This window comes from Sapajus apella, unplaced genomic scaffold, assembly GCF_009761245.1.
Source record: "Sapajus apella isolate SASKATOON/1434 unplaced genomic scaffold, GSC_monkey_1.0 scaffold6, whole genome shotgun sequence".
Classification (NCBI taxonomy): Eukaryota; Metazoa; Chordata; class Mammalia; order Primates; family Cebidae; genus Sapajus; species Sapajus apella.
This window is the reverse complement of record NW_022436946.1, coordinates 49,655,772-49,675,704: the sequence shown is the minus strand read 5'-3', so window position 1 is coordinate 49,675,704 and position 19,933 is coordinate 49,655,772. Positions and strand designations below refer to the sequence as shown.

The window sequence follows — 19,933 nt, the reverse complement described above, 5'->3', positions numbered from 1 at the left end:
GCATGGTATTAATTTTAAAAATAAATTAATTTTAAAAATAAAAACTTACAAAGACTATAGGTCCTACCTAAGCCCAACATTAATTCCTTCAGACCTGAGGAGAGCTTTTTCATTTTATTTCTTATCTTAACATAAGCCTAGGAAACCTGTATATATCAGCAGTTTGACTTTACACATCCCTTTCCACCTCATCTGATACCCTCCATCAGAAATAAATTTTCTATTTAAAATCTGTTTATAAACGATTTGAAATTACCCCCTTGACAACCTATAAAAGGCTTTAATACTTAAGGAAGAAGAATTCTCAAAAAACAACATCAGGCAAATTCAAAAAGATAAATTCAAGACACTAGTCGATAAAGCTGGAGAACTTTTTATTCTTGCAGTTTTATACTAGGAGGTCAACATTTAATTTAATAAGCCATTGTCCACAATTGATTAAAAATGTTTAATCCTTCAATTGTACATCAATATCCTATGACTCCAAATTTTATTTATCACTCTCCTTCAAGTCTGAAGAAAATATTAATTTGCTAAGTTCAACAGACAGTACGTCCCACTGACAGTATGTCCCACTGACATAACATTTAGTATGATGTCCTACTCTCATATTAGAATTAAGGACAGCCAGTATCAAACTGGCCTGAAACCTGATTGTGTTCCTGGCTCAGAATACCTGTAGCAAATTTGTAAATCCACACCAAGACACAAAATTAATAGGGTGTGTTTATCTTATAAAAAACTTTTCACAGTAAAAATCAACATTAAAATTTTATCAAATTCCGACATTATGGTTTTTTAATCCAATTAAGCTTTCAAAATGCCTGATTAGCTGTGAATTAATTATAAATAACTTCATGTAGTTTGCCCAGCATTTCAAAATGGTTATGGAATACAGCTTTTAAAATGTCAAAGTATGCTATACATATTGCACTTTTCTGCTAGGCTGGGCCAGTATCTTTCATGGCAAGATCCTCAAACTATTGAATAAAATACACTTTTAAATCAATATAGGTACTTGATTAATTTCCCTGAAATTATCAACATCGTTACCAAAATCTTCCAGGATTTTGTAAGATTTGATTCCTTAAATACAATTTTAAAGTTAAACTTATGGAGGGGAAAAAAACCCCTCAGTTATACTGACTGTAAATTTTACGTCCTTTTTTGGTCCCTCAATGACCAAAGAGAATTTTAAACAAATTATGCTTCATGTTTCCTGGCTTAATTAAAAGCTATAATTTCTATTATCCAAATTAAGAAATATTATACTAATCAAAAGCTATTAATTTTGAAATGTCTATGTATGTCTTTCTGTAGGTCCCCTTAGAACCTTTCCAAACATTTATAATCAAGAGATTTTAATCAATTATGTGCTAGAATCATATTAAAGAAAAGCTTATTTTGCAAAAATAAAATCACTTTCCAATATGCTTGACAGAAACAAGCTATTCATTTTCATTTGTGTTCCACTGAAGACATTACTGAAATCTGTCCAATGGTTTATTTCCAAGCAGTCCACTACGGAATTCTTCGGAATGTTTTAAGATTGGCTGTAGCTAGAGTTCTGACTTCCATTTGGACCCTGCTCTCCTTCACTGTTCAAATGGGGAAAAAAGAGATTTTATACCAATTAAAAGATCCATTTTAACAACCTGATAAGCCTACTAACTTTAAAGTTCATTATTCTACGGCACAACGATATAAAACAAAGACATTCCTCATTATAAGACACGTGAAAAATTAAAATCCATAAGACTAACATTTGGTTTTATGTTTTTATTCTTATGTAACTTTGTGTCCACACACATAACAAGCATTCTGGAAATTAGTGTCCATATACACTCAAAAACTTTAAATTAGGGTATGGGATTTCATTGTTATTACAGGTATCACTCAACATAGAGATTATAGCTTCTTCTAAACAAATTTCCTATAAAATTAAATCTTACATATAAAATCCTATTCCTACTATTTATGAAAAACAAGAAGTGTTCAAAAAAAAAAAACATATAAATACAGCAAACCTTTATAAGTCAGAAAGAAATATAATTTCCTGGAAAATGCTGAATACTTAAAATAAAAATGCTGAATACTTAAAAATAACTAAAACTGAAAATACCAGTAACTGTGGCAATAGGATTATTGCCTTATCTTGTCCACCATCATCTTGCAGCTTCAGGCCCTGCCACTAGTGGAGAATCACTCAGGGAATTTCTGCAAAAAATGCATCCAAAGGTAGCTGTTTGAATGACTGCCTTAAACAGCTCCTTGAATAAATATTAACTTTTTCCAAATTGTAACATTAACTTATCAGTAGCAATCCATAAATCTATTGTTATATAACAATCATTTTTCTAAAGAAACAATGAAGATGGATAGCATTTCTTTATTTCTCTGCTGACTTTTTCTCCCTGCCTCAAATGAACTGATACACAGTGAGGGCTGAGAACCACAGAATTAAATGAACAGATCCTACTTAACACACACACACACACACACACACACACACACACACACACACACAACAATAACAACAAGAAAAAATCAGCACAGTTGATTCATTTTTAGCAAAATTATATTCTTATGTGCTGTGGATCTTAGGGTCACTTAAAAAACAAAATTCTTTACAATATTACATCATTCACTGAAATTTTTGAAAATTGCTACTGAAATTTATAAAACAGGACAATAGCCAGCAGTGGGGAAAAAAAAAAAAAAAAAGATGGCACAGAGTCAAACTGACATGAAACTACTACAGTTCTGAATTCTGCCTGAATTTCAGATGAAATTGCTAATGCTGTCAGCTTTAAATTTATGGTATATGACCATATGTTGAGAGATACCTGTAATACACCTCTACTGCATTGGGAAAAGTTACTAATCAGATTAATTTTTTTTTTAAATGAGACATTCTCAATCAAGTCACAAATTTAAAAAAATTAACATGGATCATAAAATTTTGGAAGAAATGTTTTTTAAAAAGATACAAAACAACATAATCTAAGGAAAGTATTTTAAGTATGATATGTAATTAAATGACAATAATTAAAGTCTACAAAGTACCTGTTTGGAGGTGGTTTTGGTTTTGGCATCTTACTAAGTATAGTTGCCATCTCTTTTCTTTCATCGAAATTCTTCCACTGCTCATATAGTTTTAAAATAACCCTGATTATTTCCAAAATCTAGAAGAAAATATTAGAAAAGTTGTTAGTGGCAAAAACAAGCAACATTTCATATAAAGAGCACACATCACTTATTAGACAACCTTCAGAAAACAGTAAATAGTCTCTGTCCCTAAGTGCTCAGGTTAGGTTAGACAATCCTGATAAATCTGAAAGCAGTAATTTTCACTGCAGTGCCGTTTAGGATTTTCGTTCTGGCCCCTCACTTTTCAGCACGTATGTACTGTCCGTTCTTATCTATCTCTTCAGTTGATTTCCTTCCATCTGATGACATCTTTTAAACTGAAACGTACTAAGAATAAAGGTTCTAATCATGAAGGAATATACCACTATAGAGCATACTCCTCTAATATAAATTGTTTTCAACAACTTAGTGGGGGATAGTGCACAAAAGATGTTTTGATTCTCTGTTAATTACACATAAGGTACTCAAAAATTGGCAGCTACAAATTTGAAATAACTAGTTTCCAAATTAGCCCTTTTTTCCCACCTGAGTAGACCCTAACATTAGGATTAATTTTAATGCATTTAACATTTGAGCAAAAAAGCTAGAAACGCAGCAAAAGCCATTTTGCCAGGAGACAGGCTATGTTACAGCATTCACAGTTGTATTCAGTGGTTACCAGGGAGCTTTTAAAATAATCATGGGAATTAGAGGCTACTTTGCAACAAATCAAACCAAAAGCTTACCATTCTACTTAATCCTAAACTGAAAAGAGATAGATAACTTAAATAATCAGCATTAACTTTTCCCACCAAACATGTTTTGTTTGTTGTTTGTTTTGAGATGGAGTCTCGCTCTGTTGCCCAGGCTAGAGTGCAGTGGTACGATCTTGGCTCACCGCAACCTCTGCCTCCTGAGTTCAAGCAATTCTCTCAGCCTCCCGAGAGGCTGGGACTACAGGTGTGCGCCACTATGCCCAGCTGATTTTTGTATTTTTAGTAGAGATGGGGTTTCACCATATTGGTCAGGTCTTGAATTCCTGACCTTAGGTGATCCACCCACCTAGGCCTCCCAAAGTGGTGGGATTATAGGTGGGAGCCACTGTACCCAGCCCATGTTTCTTAATATTTTGTAACCAATAATCTTCTGAGCCTGGGGGACATCATAAGATTTTAGGCTCATGATAAGTAAATATGACATTAATTTTTAGACATTCAAGTTTATATACAACTAAGGGAATTTTACAGAATACCTTCTCCATATCCACAGAAAGCTCAGCAAACCATTGCCTGGCATCTTTCTGCTGTACAACACAGGCTACATGTAGGCAAGCTGAAATGAAAATGAGAGACCACTGTCCATGTTTAACTACAAACACAGCATATATGACTCTAACAAAGATTTTTCACTACAAATTTCCTGTGTATTTTCCAACACTCTTTAAAAAAAATTATACTACCTATAAGAGTTACCATTGACCATCTCACCAGCTTAATCTGAGACAGAAAAAAATTACTAAATTACACCAAGGTTCTTGATGTCTGGTCCTTACTGTGTGCTAGTCATGCTGCAGTTGCCTTGAGAGTCAGGCATGTTAAAATGGGGAAAACATCCAATGAGAACAGAAAAGGGGAGTTATCCCTCGGCAGTGTACAAAGTAGCAGTTAAACTGCACCCAGAAGTCAGTGTGACAAAAACAAACAAAAATGTCAATTAACACACTAGGTTTTAACAATGTTGACCATGTTTCTACATTTCAATTAAAAGCAATGTTGCACTGGGCGCAGTGGCTCGCGCCTGTAATCCCAGCATTTTGTGAGGCCAAGGCGGGTGAATCACCTCAGATTGAGAGTTTGAAACCAGCCTGGCCAACATGGAGAAACCATGTCTCTACTAAAAATACAAAATTAGCTGGGCATGGTAGCACATGCCTGTAATCCCAGCTACTTGGGAGGCCGAGGCAGGAGAATCGCTTGAACCCAGGAGGCAGAGGCTGCAGTAAGCCAAGATCGCGCCATTGCACTCCAGCCTGGGCAACAAGAATGAAACTCTCTCTCTCTCTCTCTCTCTCTCTCTCTCTCTCTCTCTCTCTCACACACACACACACACACACACACACACACACACACACACACAAAATGCAGTGTTGCCTCACCTTTTTCTTTTCTTTCATTATTAGAACATATGATCACGTTATGTGAAAGTTGGGCACATCCTTACAGAATTCAGTATTGTAATCAGAGGTGAAAACAAATGTAATATACTGTATACAATATTAGTTATATATGTTATATACAATATAAACTAACAAAGATAGTAAAAGTGCTCAAAGACAAGAATCTACATCACAATTTTGCCTAGAACAATTTCTACTGAGCAGCCTGGCTACCCTGAACCCACACCAGCTTAAGTTATATTCCTTGGTCTGGTTACCCATATTACTTTGCTAAGGATGACATTCTAGGCAAACAGCAACTCAAATGTGAATTTACACACTGGTTGCCCTAAGTCAAAGCTATGAGTAGGGCTTAGGTCAAGAAGGGGTTAAAAAACTAAAGAACTGAAATAATAAAAACAGGAAATTAAAATACAGTGGAAAATGCTATTAACATGAATATGCATAGAGTACACTGGAGATTGAGAAATTATCTTAAACCCAGACTATGGTGATACTGAAAGGGTAGGGGGAGGGTCACTGAAGAGGTGATATCTAAGCCAAATCTTATTTAAAAGAATGACAGTGGAGAAGATAAATAGTATGTATATAAGTTAGGAGACAAATCTTGCTAGCACCGGGTTTCTCCATCTTGGCACTACTGACATCTTAGATTGGACAATTGTTTGACACTGTCTTGCATACTACAAGATGCTTGGCAGCATCCCCAGCTTCTACCTACTAGATGCCAGTACCACCCAACCCTAGTTATGACAACTAAAACCAAACATTGCCAAATGTGCCCTTGGGGACAAAATTATGCCCCATTGTAACCACTAGTCTAGATCAACAGTGTGGAGGATAGATCAGCTCTCTGAGCATAGGAATGCTGGAGAGTAGTAATAAGCCAGTTAGGAGACTGCTGTGGTAACATGGATAGAAATGAGAAGATGACTATGAGATTACAGAAGGGACAATCGAGAGGAAGGCATAAAATGTATTGGTAACCAACTACATGTGGGAATTGAGGGAGATGAAAGGGCCTAACTGCTGGGTTTCCAACTAAGGTAAATAACTAGTGCTATTCACCAAGCAGGCAAAGACATTAAAAGGAGGAACATATTTTGGCACAAAGAGATGAGCTCAATCCTCATCACGAGTCTGAGGTGCTGGTGAGATGCCAAGTGGAGCTGTGTAAAAGGAAGATAGATATTAAGAACTGCCGAGTGGCTAGCTCTTGGCTAAATAAAGAAATTTCAATGTTTCAGCACATAAGTGACAGTGGAAGCTATGAATCTCAGTGAAAGTACCCAAGACAGAAAGCAGTGATGGCAAAGATATGACACATGTTCTGTTATCCCTTCCTTCCTACCTATGCAGATCCCAGTATTCCTACCCACTGAACCCAGGCGTCGCTTCAAAATCCCTTAAAATCCAGTCCTTTCAGGGAGCTGCCAGTAATACAGAAGTGTAAGTACAACCTATTTGTCAGCCCTGATTTAAGAAAGCCAAGAAACATCAACATTTAAGGAATAATTGAACAAATAAAGAGAAACTAATGGAAAATAAGGGGAAAATCAAGAGGATGGAGTTATAAAACTCAATAGAAGGGACTGGGTGCGGTGGCTCATACCTGCAATCCCAGCACTTTGAGAGGCCAAGGCAGGTGGATCACCTGAGGTCAAGAGTTCAAGACCAGTCTGGCCAACAGGTCAAAACCCCATCTCTACTAAAAATACAAAAATTAGCCAGGTGTGGTGGTACACAACTGTAATCCTCCTGTAGCTACTCAGGAGGCTGAGGCAGGAGAATTGCTTGAACCCAGGGAGTGGAGGTTGCAGTGAGTCGAGATCATGCCACTGTACTGCAGCCTGGGAGACAGAGTGAGACTCCATCTCAAAAAAAATCAATAGAAGGGAAAGGAAAAGAAGAAATTAACAAGTGCCCAATATATACCCGGCATTATTTGGTGCTCTACAAACTATCTCATTTAATTCTTCAAATGACTCAATGGAATTAGTATCCTCTCCATTTTATAATTAAGGACCCAAACACAGAAAGGTCAGATAATTTTCCCACAATTGTAAAGGAAGTAAAGTTTAAGCCTAGGACTATCTGACTCCACCCATTACAGCACTGCCTTCCACAGACAGTAGAATGAATGTAGCTGACTTCTTTCTCTAGCCAGGCATTATAGACCACACATGCTTCTTTACTCAACCTCCGAGTACTTGTTTGGGCTCAAGATATGAAGGACAGGTCCAATTATTTTACACACTACAACTAATACTGGCTTAATTATGAACTTTTCTCTGTAAACAAACAAATACATTCTTTTCAGACACTGATTAAAACTACTTTGAATGGTTTCAAAAAAACAAAAAAACTTAACCAAAAAAAAAAAGGGGCTGGGGGAACAACAATCCTGATTTGTGTCAGTTGCAGTTCGTATTATTGAAAGTTCACATGCAAGGATTAGTCTATTACTTCACGGAAGATAAAAACATAAAGTACAATAGGGTGAAATTTAGTTTAGGATGACCTAAATAGGTTTATAACAATTTAACTAATAAAGGCACACCATGCTTACGTACCTAAAGCTATCATGAAAGGAGGATACAGTAGGCAAAGATCCGTTCTGTAGGTATCATTCACTATCCTCCTATAGAAATGTAAATCATATTATTACTGAAAGCAGATCTACCTCATCTGTATATTTCCTCCAGAGAGGGCCAGATTTCCCATCTTTGTACACATTTATTTCCTTTTATATTACTGAAGCACAGCTATGAAAGTGAAAACATCAAGGCAAAAGGATAGATACATGAATGTGACAACAAATACACATATATCAATGAATAAAATTACAGCTAAATATACTTTAAATTTCAAAATCTCATAACAAATTACACATTTTTCTAATTTTTTAAAAATCAGAAAATCAAATTAAAAAACCAAAAGTTATACAGTGAATGTATATGTATGTTACATACTACTAAAAAGTATTCTGATTAAAGATAGCTTCAGTCTTAATTTTTATGTTGACAGTCTGTGTTTCATATAAAATTAAATTTTATAGGTATATTTATAGAACAGATAATTTAGGATGGTTTTCATTTTGTTATTTACTCCACTACAGTTATTAAAATTTAACAAGTGGTATTTTGCTCAACATAAAATATCTTGGGGCAATAGTTTAATGACTTTAAAAATACTGAACTTCATATTTAGTTGTCAACCTTCCTATCTAATAACATGTTACACTATTAATAACTTCTGTTCTAATTACCATGCAAGGGGAAGCAACATGTCTTCTTGGCCCATGTCCTGCACATACTGGAGCAAAGGTCTATAAGGATGATACACTATCAAGCAACAATCCTAGAAACAGTTTAAAAAATGTGTATGTATAAAAAACAGATTTATTACAACACAAAAATGATATCATTACCCAACTCATTTGTAATTGTATTATTTCAAAGTGAATTTCATTAACTCATGCTTGCTTCCCTTTTATTTGCTTAAGCAAGCAGTATGACAGCCCTAAACTCTACTATAATAGTGAAGGCAGTGCTCTCTCTGGAATATACCTTGATAAATCGGTTGGCAGTCAGTCAGCATCCATTCATTCCCTTAGAGACTCAAAGTGTCACATCTGCAACACACTGAAACCTCTTATTAGCCTATAAATCCGTAATTCCCAACTGGAGGAGCAGAATTCTGCCAAAGACATAATCTATCTTTAAATAACACTGCACGCACACACAAATTGTGCACATAATTTACAGTGGTTTAATGTCCTGACTTGTCTGTTTCTAATACTTTTATTACAGTTACTTACTATAGAATAGAAAAGTTTTCCCATCCTAAGTAGTATATATAAAGTATTTTACAGGCTTCAGAGAGAATACAGACGCTAATATAAATAGGCTACCATGATTTCACTATCACATATCAGGTGGATGGTTTTAAAATGTATCTCCCTAATATCATTTCTTTAAATAATTTCCAATTTCATTAAATTTGAAAATGTTTTAATCTATTAATCACATAATATATACTTACCATTAGTTCTAACAGATAGAATTCACATTCTAATATCTGTTTAAAGAAAAGACTATCAATAAAATGTCAACTTGAAACCAAATTAGATAAGTCTACTTAATCTAATATAAATTATAGACATTATAGTAATTTATCAAAAATTTTTACTAAAATATTTTTAAAATCCAGACAATAAACACAATTTACATTAAAATCAATATATGCAATAAAAATTACTTTTTACTATTATATTACACATCAAATTATGATTATAGAAATTTTAATCCTTGTAAGGAAAAGCCAGCTTCTCACAAGCATTCTTATTACTCACTTTTATTTAAAATATTCTGTAAAAACATCAGATTTTCCAGTATACTTTCTACTCAGCAAATGCAAAAATACAATTATTTCTACTTAAAACAATGTAGCTTAAAGAGAACAAACAAATCCCTTGCAAAGTGGAAAAAGAAGCACATGCCTATTAAAATGTCAATAGAAATTCCCCTTATATTTCATCCTGTTCCATTATAGTAGTTTTTAATACCAGCTGAATAGTAGTATCACCTGGGAGCTTTTACACAGTACCAATGTTGGAAGCCCCAAGCCTGAAAGTTCTAATTTAGTTGTTCTGAAAAATCCAACATCAATATTATATACAATTAATGAGCAGCCACGGTTGATAATCACTACTATGAAGTTTGTTATTTTTTTTTTAATGGTAAAAGCTATTTAGCTTTAATTTGGAATAATGTCTGTATTCATGTAATACCTGAAACTGCTATTTCTAGGAAACTATTAAATTTAGTCTAATATAAAATAGACCTAGTTTGTATAAAGCTTTGATAAGTGTTTTATTTTTTACCATATACTTACATGATTCATCCTATAAGGAAATTCCTTTGGAAAGGCATATGAAAATCTAGTTTTTACTGCAGAAAATAAAAAAAAACAATTTAAACTGAGAAAATGGGAAATGAATTAAAATTCTTTTAACAGAGCAGAATATTAGAGAGTTGAGCAAAATTATTTTCAGTAGGAATTCTTGGCAATACTTAGGGACCCAGATTTTTGATTTCAGGGAAGGGGAAAGACTGGGTGGTAGGACATCCAAGACAGCTTTAATTTTATTTTATTTTATTTTTTTTTTTTGAGACGGAGTTTCGCTCTTGTTACCCAGGCTGGAGTGCAATGGCGCGATCTTGGCTCACCGCAACCTCCACCTCCCGGGTTCAGGCAATTCTCCTGCCCCAGCCTCCTGTGTTGCTGGGATTACAGGCACGCGCCACCATGCCCAGCTAATGTTTTGTATTTTTAGTAGAGACGGGGTTTCACCATGTTGACCAGGATGGTCTCGATCTCTTGACCTCGTGATCCACCCGCCTGGGCCTCCCAAAGTGCTGGGATTACAGGCTTCAGCCACCGTGCCCGGCCAGTTAATTTTATATTTACTACTTTAAGAAAGGGTTCTGATGTTTAAAAAAGAAAAGGATCAGAAAAAAAAAATCACTAGCTTTTATCATTTCTAAAATCTTTTCAACTACAGAATGGTATTCTCCTGTTTTCCGGTGACTGAGCTTAGAAGGAACACAGGGGTTATGTATGTGTTTACAATATATACAATTGGTAAAAAATATACATATTAAATATTGGGAGGATAGTACACCATTTTCTAAACTTTTTACAATGACCAGGTATTTATCAAAATATATATTTTAATAAAAGCATTAATATATGTGCAAAGGTCTCTAGAGTTTTCTTTAATGCCACACACACATAAAGTTACTACTCTATTATCTATTACTTTATTAGTCACTAAATAAAGTACAAATGAAAAAACAATGTTAACCATCCATCCCCCACTCCTTAAAATGGTGTGAGCATATACATATAACTACTATTTGAGAAAATTGTATTCATGCCATTTTAATACACTTAATTTAGCCAAGTAACTATTGACAGGTCCTAAAAGATCTGTTTGGTGTCAGCTTCCATTTGTACAAAGCCCAAGTGATCTCACTGAAATTAAAAGAAATTCCATTTCTGGCCGGGCATGGTGCTATAATTAGCGCTTTGGGACACCAAGGCAGGTAGATCACCTGAAGTTAGAAGTTTGAGACCAGCCTGGCCAACATGGTGAAACCCCATCTCTAGTAAAAATACAAAAATTAGCTGGGCATAGGGGCACAAGTCTGTAGCATGCCTACTCGGGAGGCTGAGGCAGGAGAATTGCTTGAACCCGGGAGCTGGAGGTTGCAGTGAGCTGATGTTGTGCCACTGCACTCCAGGTTGGGTGTCAGAGTGAGACTCTATCTGAAAAAAAAAAAAAAAAAAAAAAAGGGGATTCCATTTCTACCATGCACTCTATTTTCTTTTATTTTTTATTTTTTTTGAGATGGAGTCTTGTTCTGTTGCCAGGCTAGAGTGCAGTGGCATGATCTCGGCTCACTGCAACCTCCATCTCCCAGGTTCAAGCAATTCTCCTGCCTCAGCTTCCTGAGTAGCCAGGACAACTGGCTCGAGCCACCATGCCCAGCTAATTTTTGTATTTTTAGTAGAGACAGGGTTTCAACATGTTGGCCAGGATGGTCTCGATCTCTTGACCTCGTGATCTGCCCACCTTGGCTTCCCAAGTGCTGGGATTACTGAGCCCAGCACTATGCATTATATTTTCAAAGATTTGTTTTGCAAATTAAGTGCCCTACAGCTAATTTAGATGTGTAACATCACCAGGATTGAAACCTAGAATGATGTAAACTAGACATTAGGAAATTTGTCTTTCTTTTCTTGTCTCCTTTAATTTAAGACGGACCTATTAAGGTTTCTGAGTTTTACAAATCCTTGTAAATAAGATGTAAAGCATACCAGCAAAACAGGTTCTTTAATAATGGTAGACAATCAACAAGGTAAAATTATCTCTGTATATAAAACAAATCTACATCCCCATCTCCTGGACCTTAACACCTAACACCTCTATCAAGATTAGAGTTACCTGATGCTGTCACAATATGTCTGTTACTTACTCCACGCTAAAACTGCTCTGCATTTTTTTTCTGTCTTCTAATCGTTTTTGTACAAATTGGAGAAAAATACATTCCCTCCTCTCTATTGTTTGTCTTACCACTTATGCACTTATCATCTATTCAATTGATATTTCTTACTATTTTTTCCCATCTTTAACCTTTCCTCCTTCAGTAATCTTCCATCACATACTAATATGCTCAAATTTCCCTTAAAAAAAGCAAAATAAACTACCTAATTATATTCCTCTGCCTTTTGTTTTTGTAGACTCAAAAACTCGGAAGATCATGCACACAGTTCTCTTATACCTACTGTTATAGACTTCTCAGCCCCCAGAACTGAGAGAAATAAATGTATGTTGTGAAAGCCACCCAGTCTATGGTACTTTCTTATAGTAGCCCAAATGGACTAAGACATGCCTTCACCCAGCTTCCCCTATTATTCACATCTTAGGTTAGTATGGCGCATTTGCAACAATTACCGACCCAATATTGAAATGTTATTATTAAAGAAACTCCATACTTTTTTCATATCTCCTTAGTTTGTACCAGTGTCCTTTTTCTATCCTAGGGTCTCATCTAGGATATCACATTACATTTATTTGTCATGTTTCCTTAGACTGTTTGGCAGTGACACACAGTTTTCTAGCCTTTCCTCATTTTTGATGACTTCGACAGCTTTTAGGAGTACCAGAGTCAAGTATTTTGTAGAATGCCCCTGTACTGGAATTTGTCTGATGTTTTTCTCAGACTAGAGAAAATGGGTTTTTGAAAGGAAGACTACAGAGATAAAGTACCATCCTCATCATATCACATCAAGGATACATGATATTAATGTGATTTATCACTTTTGGCTATTGGCCTTGATTGCCTGGCTAAGGCAGTATTTGTCAGGTTTCTCCATTGTAAAGTTACTTTTTTCCTCCCTTTCCATAGTGTATACATTATACACATTAGCAAGAAGTTAACATGTACAGCCAACACCTTAGGAGTGGGGATTTATGCTCACTCTACTTGAGGGCAGAGTAGCTACACACATTATTCGGAATTCTTCTGTGTGGAAGACTTGTCTCTTCTCCCTCATTTATATGACTCATGGATATTTAGTTTATACTTTGAGTTATTATCCAATGCTATTTTTAAAATTTTGTTGCTCAAATTCTTTCAGCTTTGGTCAGTGGGAGCTCTCTTAGTAGGCTCCTATATCCTTTTTGACATATCCTCATCAATGTAGGTTTTTGTTTTTCTTGTTTGTTTTGAATACTTCTTAATTACTGGCATTATGAGGTACTCCAGGTCCATCATGTTTATTTCCTGCCCCAGTCCTAGAATCAGTCATTTCTCAAAGGAGCCCTGGTATCTTTTATTGGAGAATGATATTACAAACCAAGATATGGGTACTAGGTGAGCTCACTGCTACAGGGATATCATTGCTTATAGACTCTTTCAGCTGAAAGAGCCAAGAAATACACACATTAACCCATTTATATACATATATCTATAAATATTTCTATATGTAATCATCCACATTGTGTTAAGGTACATGAGTTCATGCTGTCTCCAACCCTTTGCTTATCTGTAGATTCCCACTCCAACAATGAGAAACCTGGCTCGCAAACATTTGCTATCAATTTATATAATTGTTTAATTCCCATATACATGTATAGCATTATCAGAATCGTTAACTTGTATACCCACGGGTAACAACTTTATCAACTAGAGTAAGCACTTATGTGTAGTTCTTTTTTTGCCTTTAATCTTACACTCTAATCATTTCCAAAGTTACTTATGTTGACACCTTTCCCCCTAATTCCCTTCACTGAAGTTGTTTCATATATTTGTAATATAGTTAGATTATTCATTTCTCAGCACATACTCACTTCTTAATTCCTTGCAATCTGGCTTCTTACCTCCACCCCCACATTGTTAATGACACTATGTTCTCTCTCAAAGATCTGTTTTTTTCCTTTGATTCACATCTTTTTCTATGCAGCCTAAGACACTGTGCGACTCTTTTTAATTTTTAGAGACAGAGTCTTACTCTTTACTCTGTTGCCCAGGCTGGAGTACAGTGGCATAATTGTAGTTTACTGCAACCTTGAACTCTTGGGCTCAGGCAACCCTCCCAAGCATAAGACATTATGCAACTCTTTTTTTTTTTTTTTGAGAGTCTCCCTTTGCTACCCAGGCTGGAGTGCAGTGGCACGATCTCCACTCACTGCAACCTCCGCCTCAGGAGTTCAAGTGATTCTCCTGCCTCAGCCTCCTGAGTAGCCGAGGACTGCAGGCATGTGCCAGCACGCCCAGTTAATTTTTTTTTTTTAATTTTTAGTAGAGACGGGGTTTCACCATGTTAGCCAGGATGGTCTTGATCTCCTGACCTCATGATCTGCCCGCCTCGGTCTCCAACAACATTCTGGATTACAGGTGTGAGCCAACGTGCCATCTTTTTTTTTAATTTTAGAGACAGAGTCTTACTCTGTTGCCCAGGCTGGAGTGCAGTGTCATAATCATAATGTACTGCAACCTTGAACTCCTGGGCTCAGGAAACCCTCCCATCTCAGCCTAGTTGAGTAGCTAGGACTACAGGTGTGTGCCACCATGCCCAGTTAGTTTTTAATGTTTTGCAGAACTGAAATCTTGCTATGTTGTCCAGGCTGGTCTTGAACTCCTGTCCTCAAGTGATCCTCCAGCCCCAGCCTCCCAAAGTGTTGGGATTACAGGCATGAACCACCATGGCTGGCCTGTCCAACTCTTAAATGTTATCAAATTCCAAATTTCTACTGCTGACCTCACATTTTTAAGAGGATGTTCTACTTTAACACATTTATACTTAGAATGCCAAAGATTAAATTTAATCCTTTTCAGAACTCACTTATTCTCTTTTTCTGGTGCCACAGTCAGCTCTCCAATGCCCATGCAAAAAACCTCAAAACACATTTCTAACTCTTTTTAAATCCCATCTTTTTACAAGTCCTGCCGGCTCTATCACTCAAATCTTGCTCGTTTGTTGTTCTTGCTGGCTGCCAATACATTATTTTAAGCCTTTATTAGTGTTCACTGGGATGACTTCAGCAACTTAAAAAATTATTTTGTCCACTTTAAACTTGTTAGGTTTTATTTCTCACAGCACCCTGTGGTAAGTGACAGCACTCAATATAGTTTGCAGTTTCACTGTATTTTAGAAGTTTTTTGTTTTCAAATTGATACACACACACACACACACACACACACACACACACACCCACCCATGGCCAGGCACGGTGGCTCACGCCTGTAATCCCAGCACTTTGGGAGGCTGAGGCGGGCAGATCACCTGAGGTCGGGAACTGGAGACCAGCCTGACCAACATGGAGAAACCCCATCTCTACTAAAAATACAAAACTAGCCAGGCGTCGTGGCACAGGCCTGTAATCCCAGCTACTCAGGGGGCTGCGCCAGGAGAATCAATTAAACCCAGGAGATGGAGGTTGCAGTGAGCTGAGATCGTATCATTGTACTCCAGCCTGGACAATAAGAGCGAAACTCCATCTCAAAAAGAAAGAAAGAAAATATAAAAATAAAGAAATAAAAATAAAACTTTCATTACTTTCCATAGAACAAAGTACAAGTTCCTTCATCTAGCATTGAAGGCCCTCTATTAACTGATATTAGTCAGGTAAGGATTTTTTCCCCACTATTCCCTTCCTCACAATTTAGTTAATGTAACTTATGAGCTTTCCCCAGTTCAACTTTCTTCACTAAATTCTATTTAATCCTTTCAGGGAAAATCTTTTCCAACTCAAAATAATCACTGCATTCTCTGTAACTCTCTTATACTATTTATTTCCTTCTACATTAATATTTGTATATGTCTGTCTTTTTTTTGTTGTTGTTCTTAAATTCCTTGTATTTTATCTTGGTGCCAATGTCACTGTATTAGTACAGTGTTTTCCAGTAATAATGTTGTTGTCATTGAAGATGATGATAGCCCCTAAAGTTTACTGAGTATTGTGGACAAATATATGTCCCCCTCTAAAAATTCATGGTGAATGCCTAACTCCTAGTACCTCAGAATGTGACTGGATTTGGAGAGATGGCCTTTACAGGGATACAATTAAATGAGGACAGGCCAGGCGCAGTGGCTTATGCCTGTAATCCAGCAATTTGGGAGGCTGAGGCAGGCAGATCACAAGGTCAGGAGATCCAGACCAGTCTGGTCAACATGGAGAAACCTCGTCACTACTAAAAAATACAAAAATTAACCCAGTGTGGTAGCACGTGCCTGTAGTCTCAGCTACTTGGAGGCTGAGGCAGAAGAATCATTTGAAACTGGGAGGTGGAGGTTGCAGTGAGCCAAGATCATGCCACTGCACTCCAGCCACTGCACTCCAGCCTGGGCAACAGAATGAGACTCTGCCTCAGAAAAAAAAGATTAAATAAGGACATAAGAGTGGGCCTAATTCTATAGGACTATTGTCCTCACATGAAGAAGATGGCAAACCAGGAGTGTTTGTGCACAGAGAGAAGTCCATGTATGAATAGCCAGACACCTTGATTTTGGATTTACATGCTCTAAAACTATGAGAAAATACATTTCTGTTGTTTAGGCCACCTATTCTGTGGCATTTTGTTACAGCAGCCTCAGCAAAGTAACATAGTAAGCAAGGCACTGTTCTAAAAGCTTTATAAATATTAACTCATTTGATCCTCATAACAACCCAACAACATAGATATTATATTAATATCCTCATCTGCAAGATGAGGAAACTAAGGCACAAAGAAGAACTTTGCTCAGTTTGTCCCACAGAAAGCACTGGAGTTAAAATCTGAAAGCCAAGCAGCCTGGGCCTATGTAATACACTGTAAAATTTATGAAATAAATAAAGTAGCCTATTATAAGATTTTCCTATTTATTGATAACCAAAACCTCTTATGAATGTACTTTTTAAGTCTTTGCATGAAAAATGTAAATAAACAAACATTAATAATAGGTACCTCAAATTAAGAAATACATAAACTTTCTAAAAAGTTTAGAAAACAGAGACTAAACAAAAAAGAAAATAAGACCCCTACAATCTACTGGGCAGAGATGAACACTGCTAACATTCTGGTAAGAATTCCTTCTAGTCATTTTACAATTTTTTAATAGTTTGATTTTCTAGAGGGCAATTTAATACTTCTTCAATGTGATATATTTGATATATTAAACTTTTTGGCAAAACTGATTATCAATCTTCTACCCTTAAAATAATTAAGATGTGACATGGAAAAGACTGAATTAGATTATAATACTATCTCAGAAAGGGGAATGACCCAAAATATAAAAATTAGTAGGCTGTGTGCAGCTCACACCTGTAATCCCAGCATTTTGGGAGGCCAAGGCAGGCAGATCAAAAAGTCAGGAGTTCGAGACCATCCTGGACAGTGTGCTAAAACCCCATTTCTACGAAAAATACAAAAATTAGCTGGGCATGGTGGCATGCACCTGTAATCCCAGCTACTCAGGAGGCTGAGACACCAGAATTGCTTGAGCCTGGGAGGTGGGGGTTGCAGTGAGCCAAATCACGCCACTACACTACAGTCCAGGTGACAGGGCAATACTCCATCTCAAAAAAGAAAAAAGAAAAAAAACATAGCTACTCAGTAACAACTGAAGCAAAAAGTTAGCTCCACTGACTACAGAGTCAGCTTTTTCTCTGCACCATGTTTTTAAATATGGAGGTCTGAAGCATCTAATTCCCATCGAAGACAGACATGGGTGCTAAATTGTTTATTCCACCCGTAAGAATGACATAACAGTCATTAGAAAACAATATAATATAATAAAATTAGGAAATGAAATTTTTTTCTTTACTCTTACAAGATTAAAAGCCACTGAGTTGATGTTTTTGGATTGATAATTACTATCTTTTTTTTTTTTTTTTAACTTGGTGTCTTGCATTGGAAATTACTATCTATTTTTAACATCAAAAGTAATATCTTTATAATGCTTATAACATTATGTTTTTTTAAAAAAAAAAGTTTTTAACTTGATTTTTTGCCAAATACACTAGACATAAAGTTATCCTCAGGAAATTTAACAAAGTTAACCAATCTCTCATGTCTCATAAACCAAAAAAAAAAAAAAAAAAAAAAAAAAAAACTTAGGTACTCTGGAGCTTCCTTCAAATTATTTCCTTAAAGCAGATATACTTTTTGCACTTACATACAGAAGTAGCAGCAGCAGTCAATCTTGTATTTGAAACTACTCCAAATTCCTAAAGAAAGAAAAGCAGATGAGATCAGGTACATGTGAACCCAATGAAACTAAGCATGTCTGAATGTCTGAACTCTATTCAAAACAGAGGCTTTCCCTGCTCCCCAGTTTACAATCTGTTCACCTTCTGCCCATTTGAGCCATGAAGTACTTAAACACTTAAATGTATAGGTTGATTACCCCTTATCTGAAATGCTTAGGATCAGAAATTTTTCTGATTTAGGAATATTTTACATTACACTGGTTGAGCATCCCTAATTTGAAAAACCGAAATCCAAAATGTTCCAATGGGCATTCCTTTGAATGTCATGTCAGTGTTCAAAAAGTTTCAAATTTTGGAGCATTTAGGATTTTCAGATTAGGGATATTCAGCCTTTATTACCATTCCCCCAAATTGCTACAACTTAAGACAAATTTTAAAATAATTGTATAATTTAATAACAATAAAAGGTACCAAATTAGAAACCAAGCCTTAAAGTTACAGTGCCAGTTTCTGCATTTAAATTAGCTTCCAAGAAGATTGTTTAGATTCTATATTTAATTGCAAGAATAAATATTAAGTATGTTTCCTATTCAATTCAACCTGTACTAACAGATACTTCATGTCATTTAATGACACAATTTAATCTGTGAATAAGAGAAATCTTAATCAATCACCAAAAAAACTAAAAACAAACATATAAACAGTTACTATCCTTTTTGGAACAGGGAGATAAGAATTACATAAGACTTCCAAGATCAGTTTTCATTTCCTCTTTCAACTGAATAACCACCATTGTAAAAATACTAAAATTTATTATGATCCACCTTACATACACAGTCTCATTTATTGCCTCATAAGATTCCGAAAGCTTTCACTTCATTTTAAAATAAAAAAAATCAAGAGTTAGTTTCTTATCCAACAGAAGAAACTAAGCTAAAAATCTATTCAAATACCTTCAACCTACATCCTTATTCTGTGCAGGGAAAATGTATGTGTACTAATATATTTGTTTTATTTCTAAACTTCCAACTATAATAACTGAAAAGAAAAAGTTAAAGCTTGAGTTATGTTCTTAAATGAGATTTCTATACAATTTCCATAATACTACAGAACATGCAGAAAGATGTAGTCACAGAAATGAAAAAATAATGTTACAAATCTGAAAGACTACATTCTCTTTTTCAGGAATAATTTTTTTTTTTTTTTTTTGAGACGGAGTTTCACTCTTGTTACCCAGGCTGGAGTGCAATGGCGTGATCTCGGCTCACCGCAACCTCCGCCTCCTGGGTTCAGGCAATTCTCCTGCCTCAGCCTCCTGAGTAGCTGGGATTACAGGCACGCACCACCATGCCCAGCTAATTTTTTGT

At 35.9% G+C, this 19,933-nt stretch overlaps 1 protein-coding gene across 3 annotated transcripts in view; it reads right to left on the bottom strand.

Moving 5' to 3' along the window:
* Positions 1–357: 357 nt before the first annotated feature.
* The window catches only part of CCNC (cyclin C), a 29,191-nt gene continuing 9,615 nt past the window's right edge, over positions 358–19,933 (bottom strand). For 2 of the 3 annotated variants that reach the window (XM_032275185.1, XM_032275187.1), the window contains 8 exons: positions 18,533–18,584; positions 10,202–10,257; positions 9,350–9,385; positions 8,574–8,665; positions 7,879–7,946; positions 4,382–4,461; positions 3,067–3,185; positions 358–1,598 (listed from right to left, as the gene is read on the bottom strand). In XM_032275185.1, coding sequence (XP_032131076.1) covers positions 1,544–1,598; positions 3,067–3,185; positions 4,382–4,461; positions 7,879–7,946; positions 8,574–8,665; positions 9,350–9,385; positions 10,202–10,257; positions 18,533–18,584 — 558 coding nt within the window. In that variant the 3' untranslated portion in view covers positions 358–1,543. Of the gene's footprint in view, positions 1,599–2,122; positions 2,218–3,066; positions 3,186–4,381; positions 4,462–7,878; positions 7,947–8,573; positions 8,666–9,349; positions 9,386–10,201; positions 10,258–18,532; positions 18,585–19,933 lie in introns of all 3 variants that reach the window. The other variant, XM_032275186.1, reaches the window with a different exon arrangement.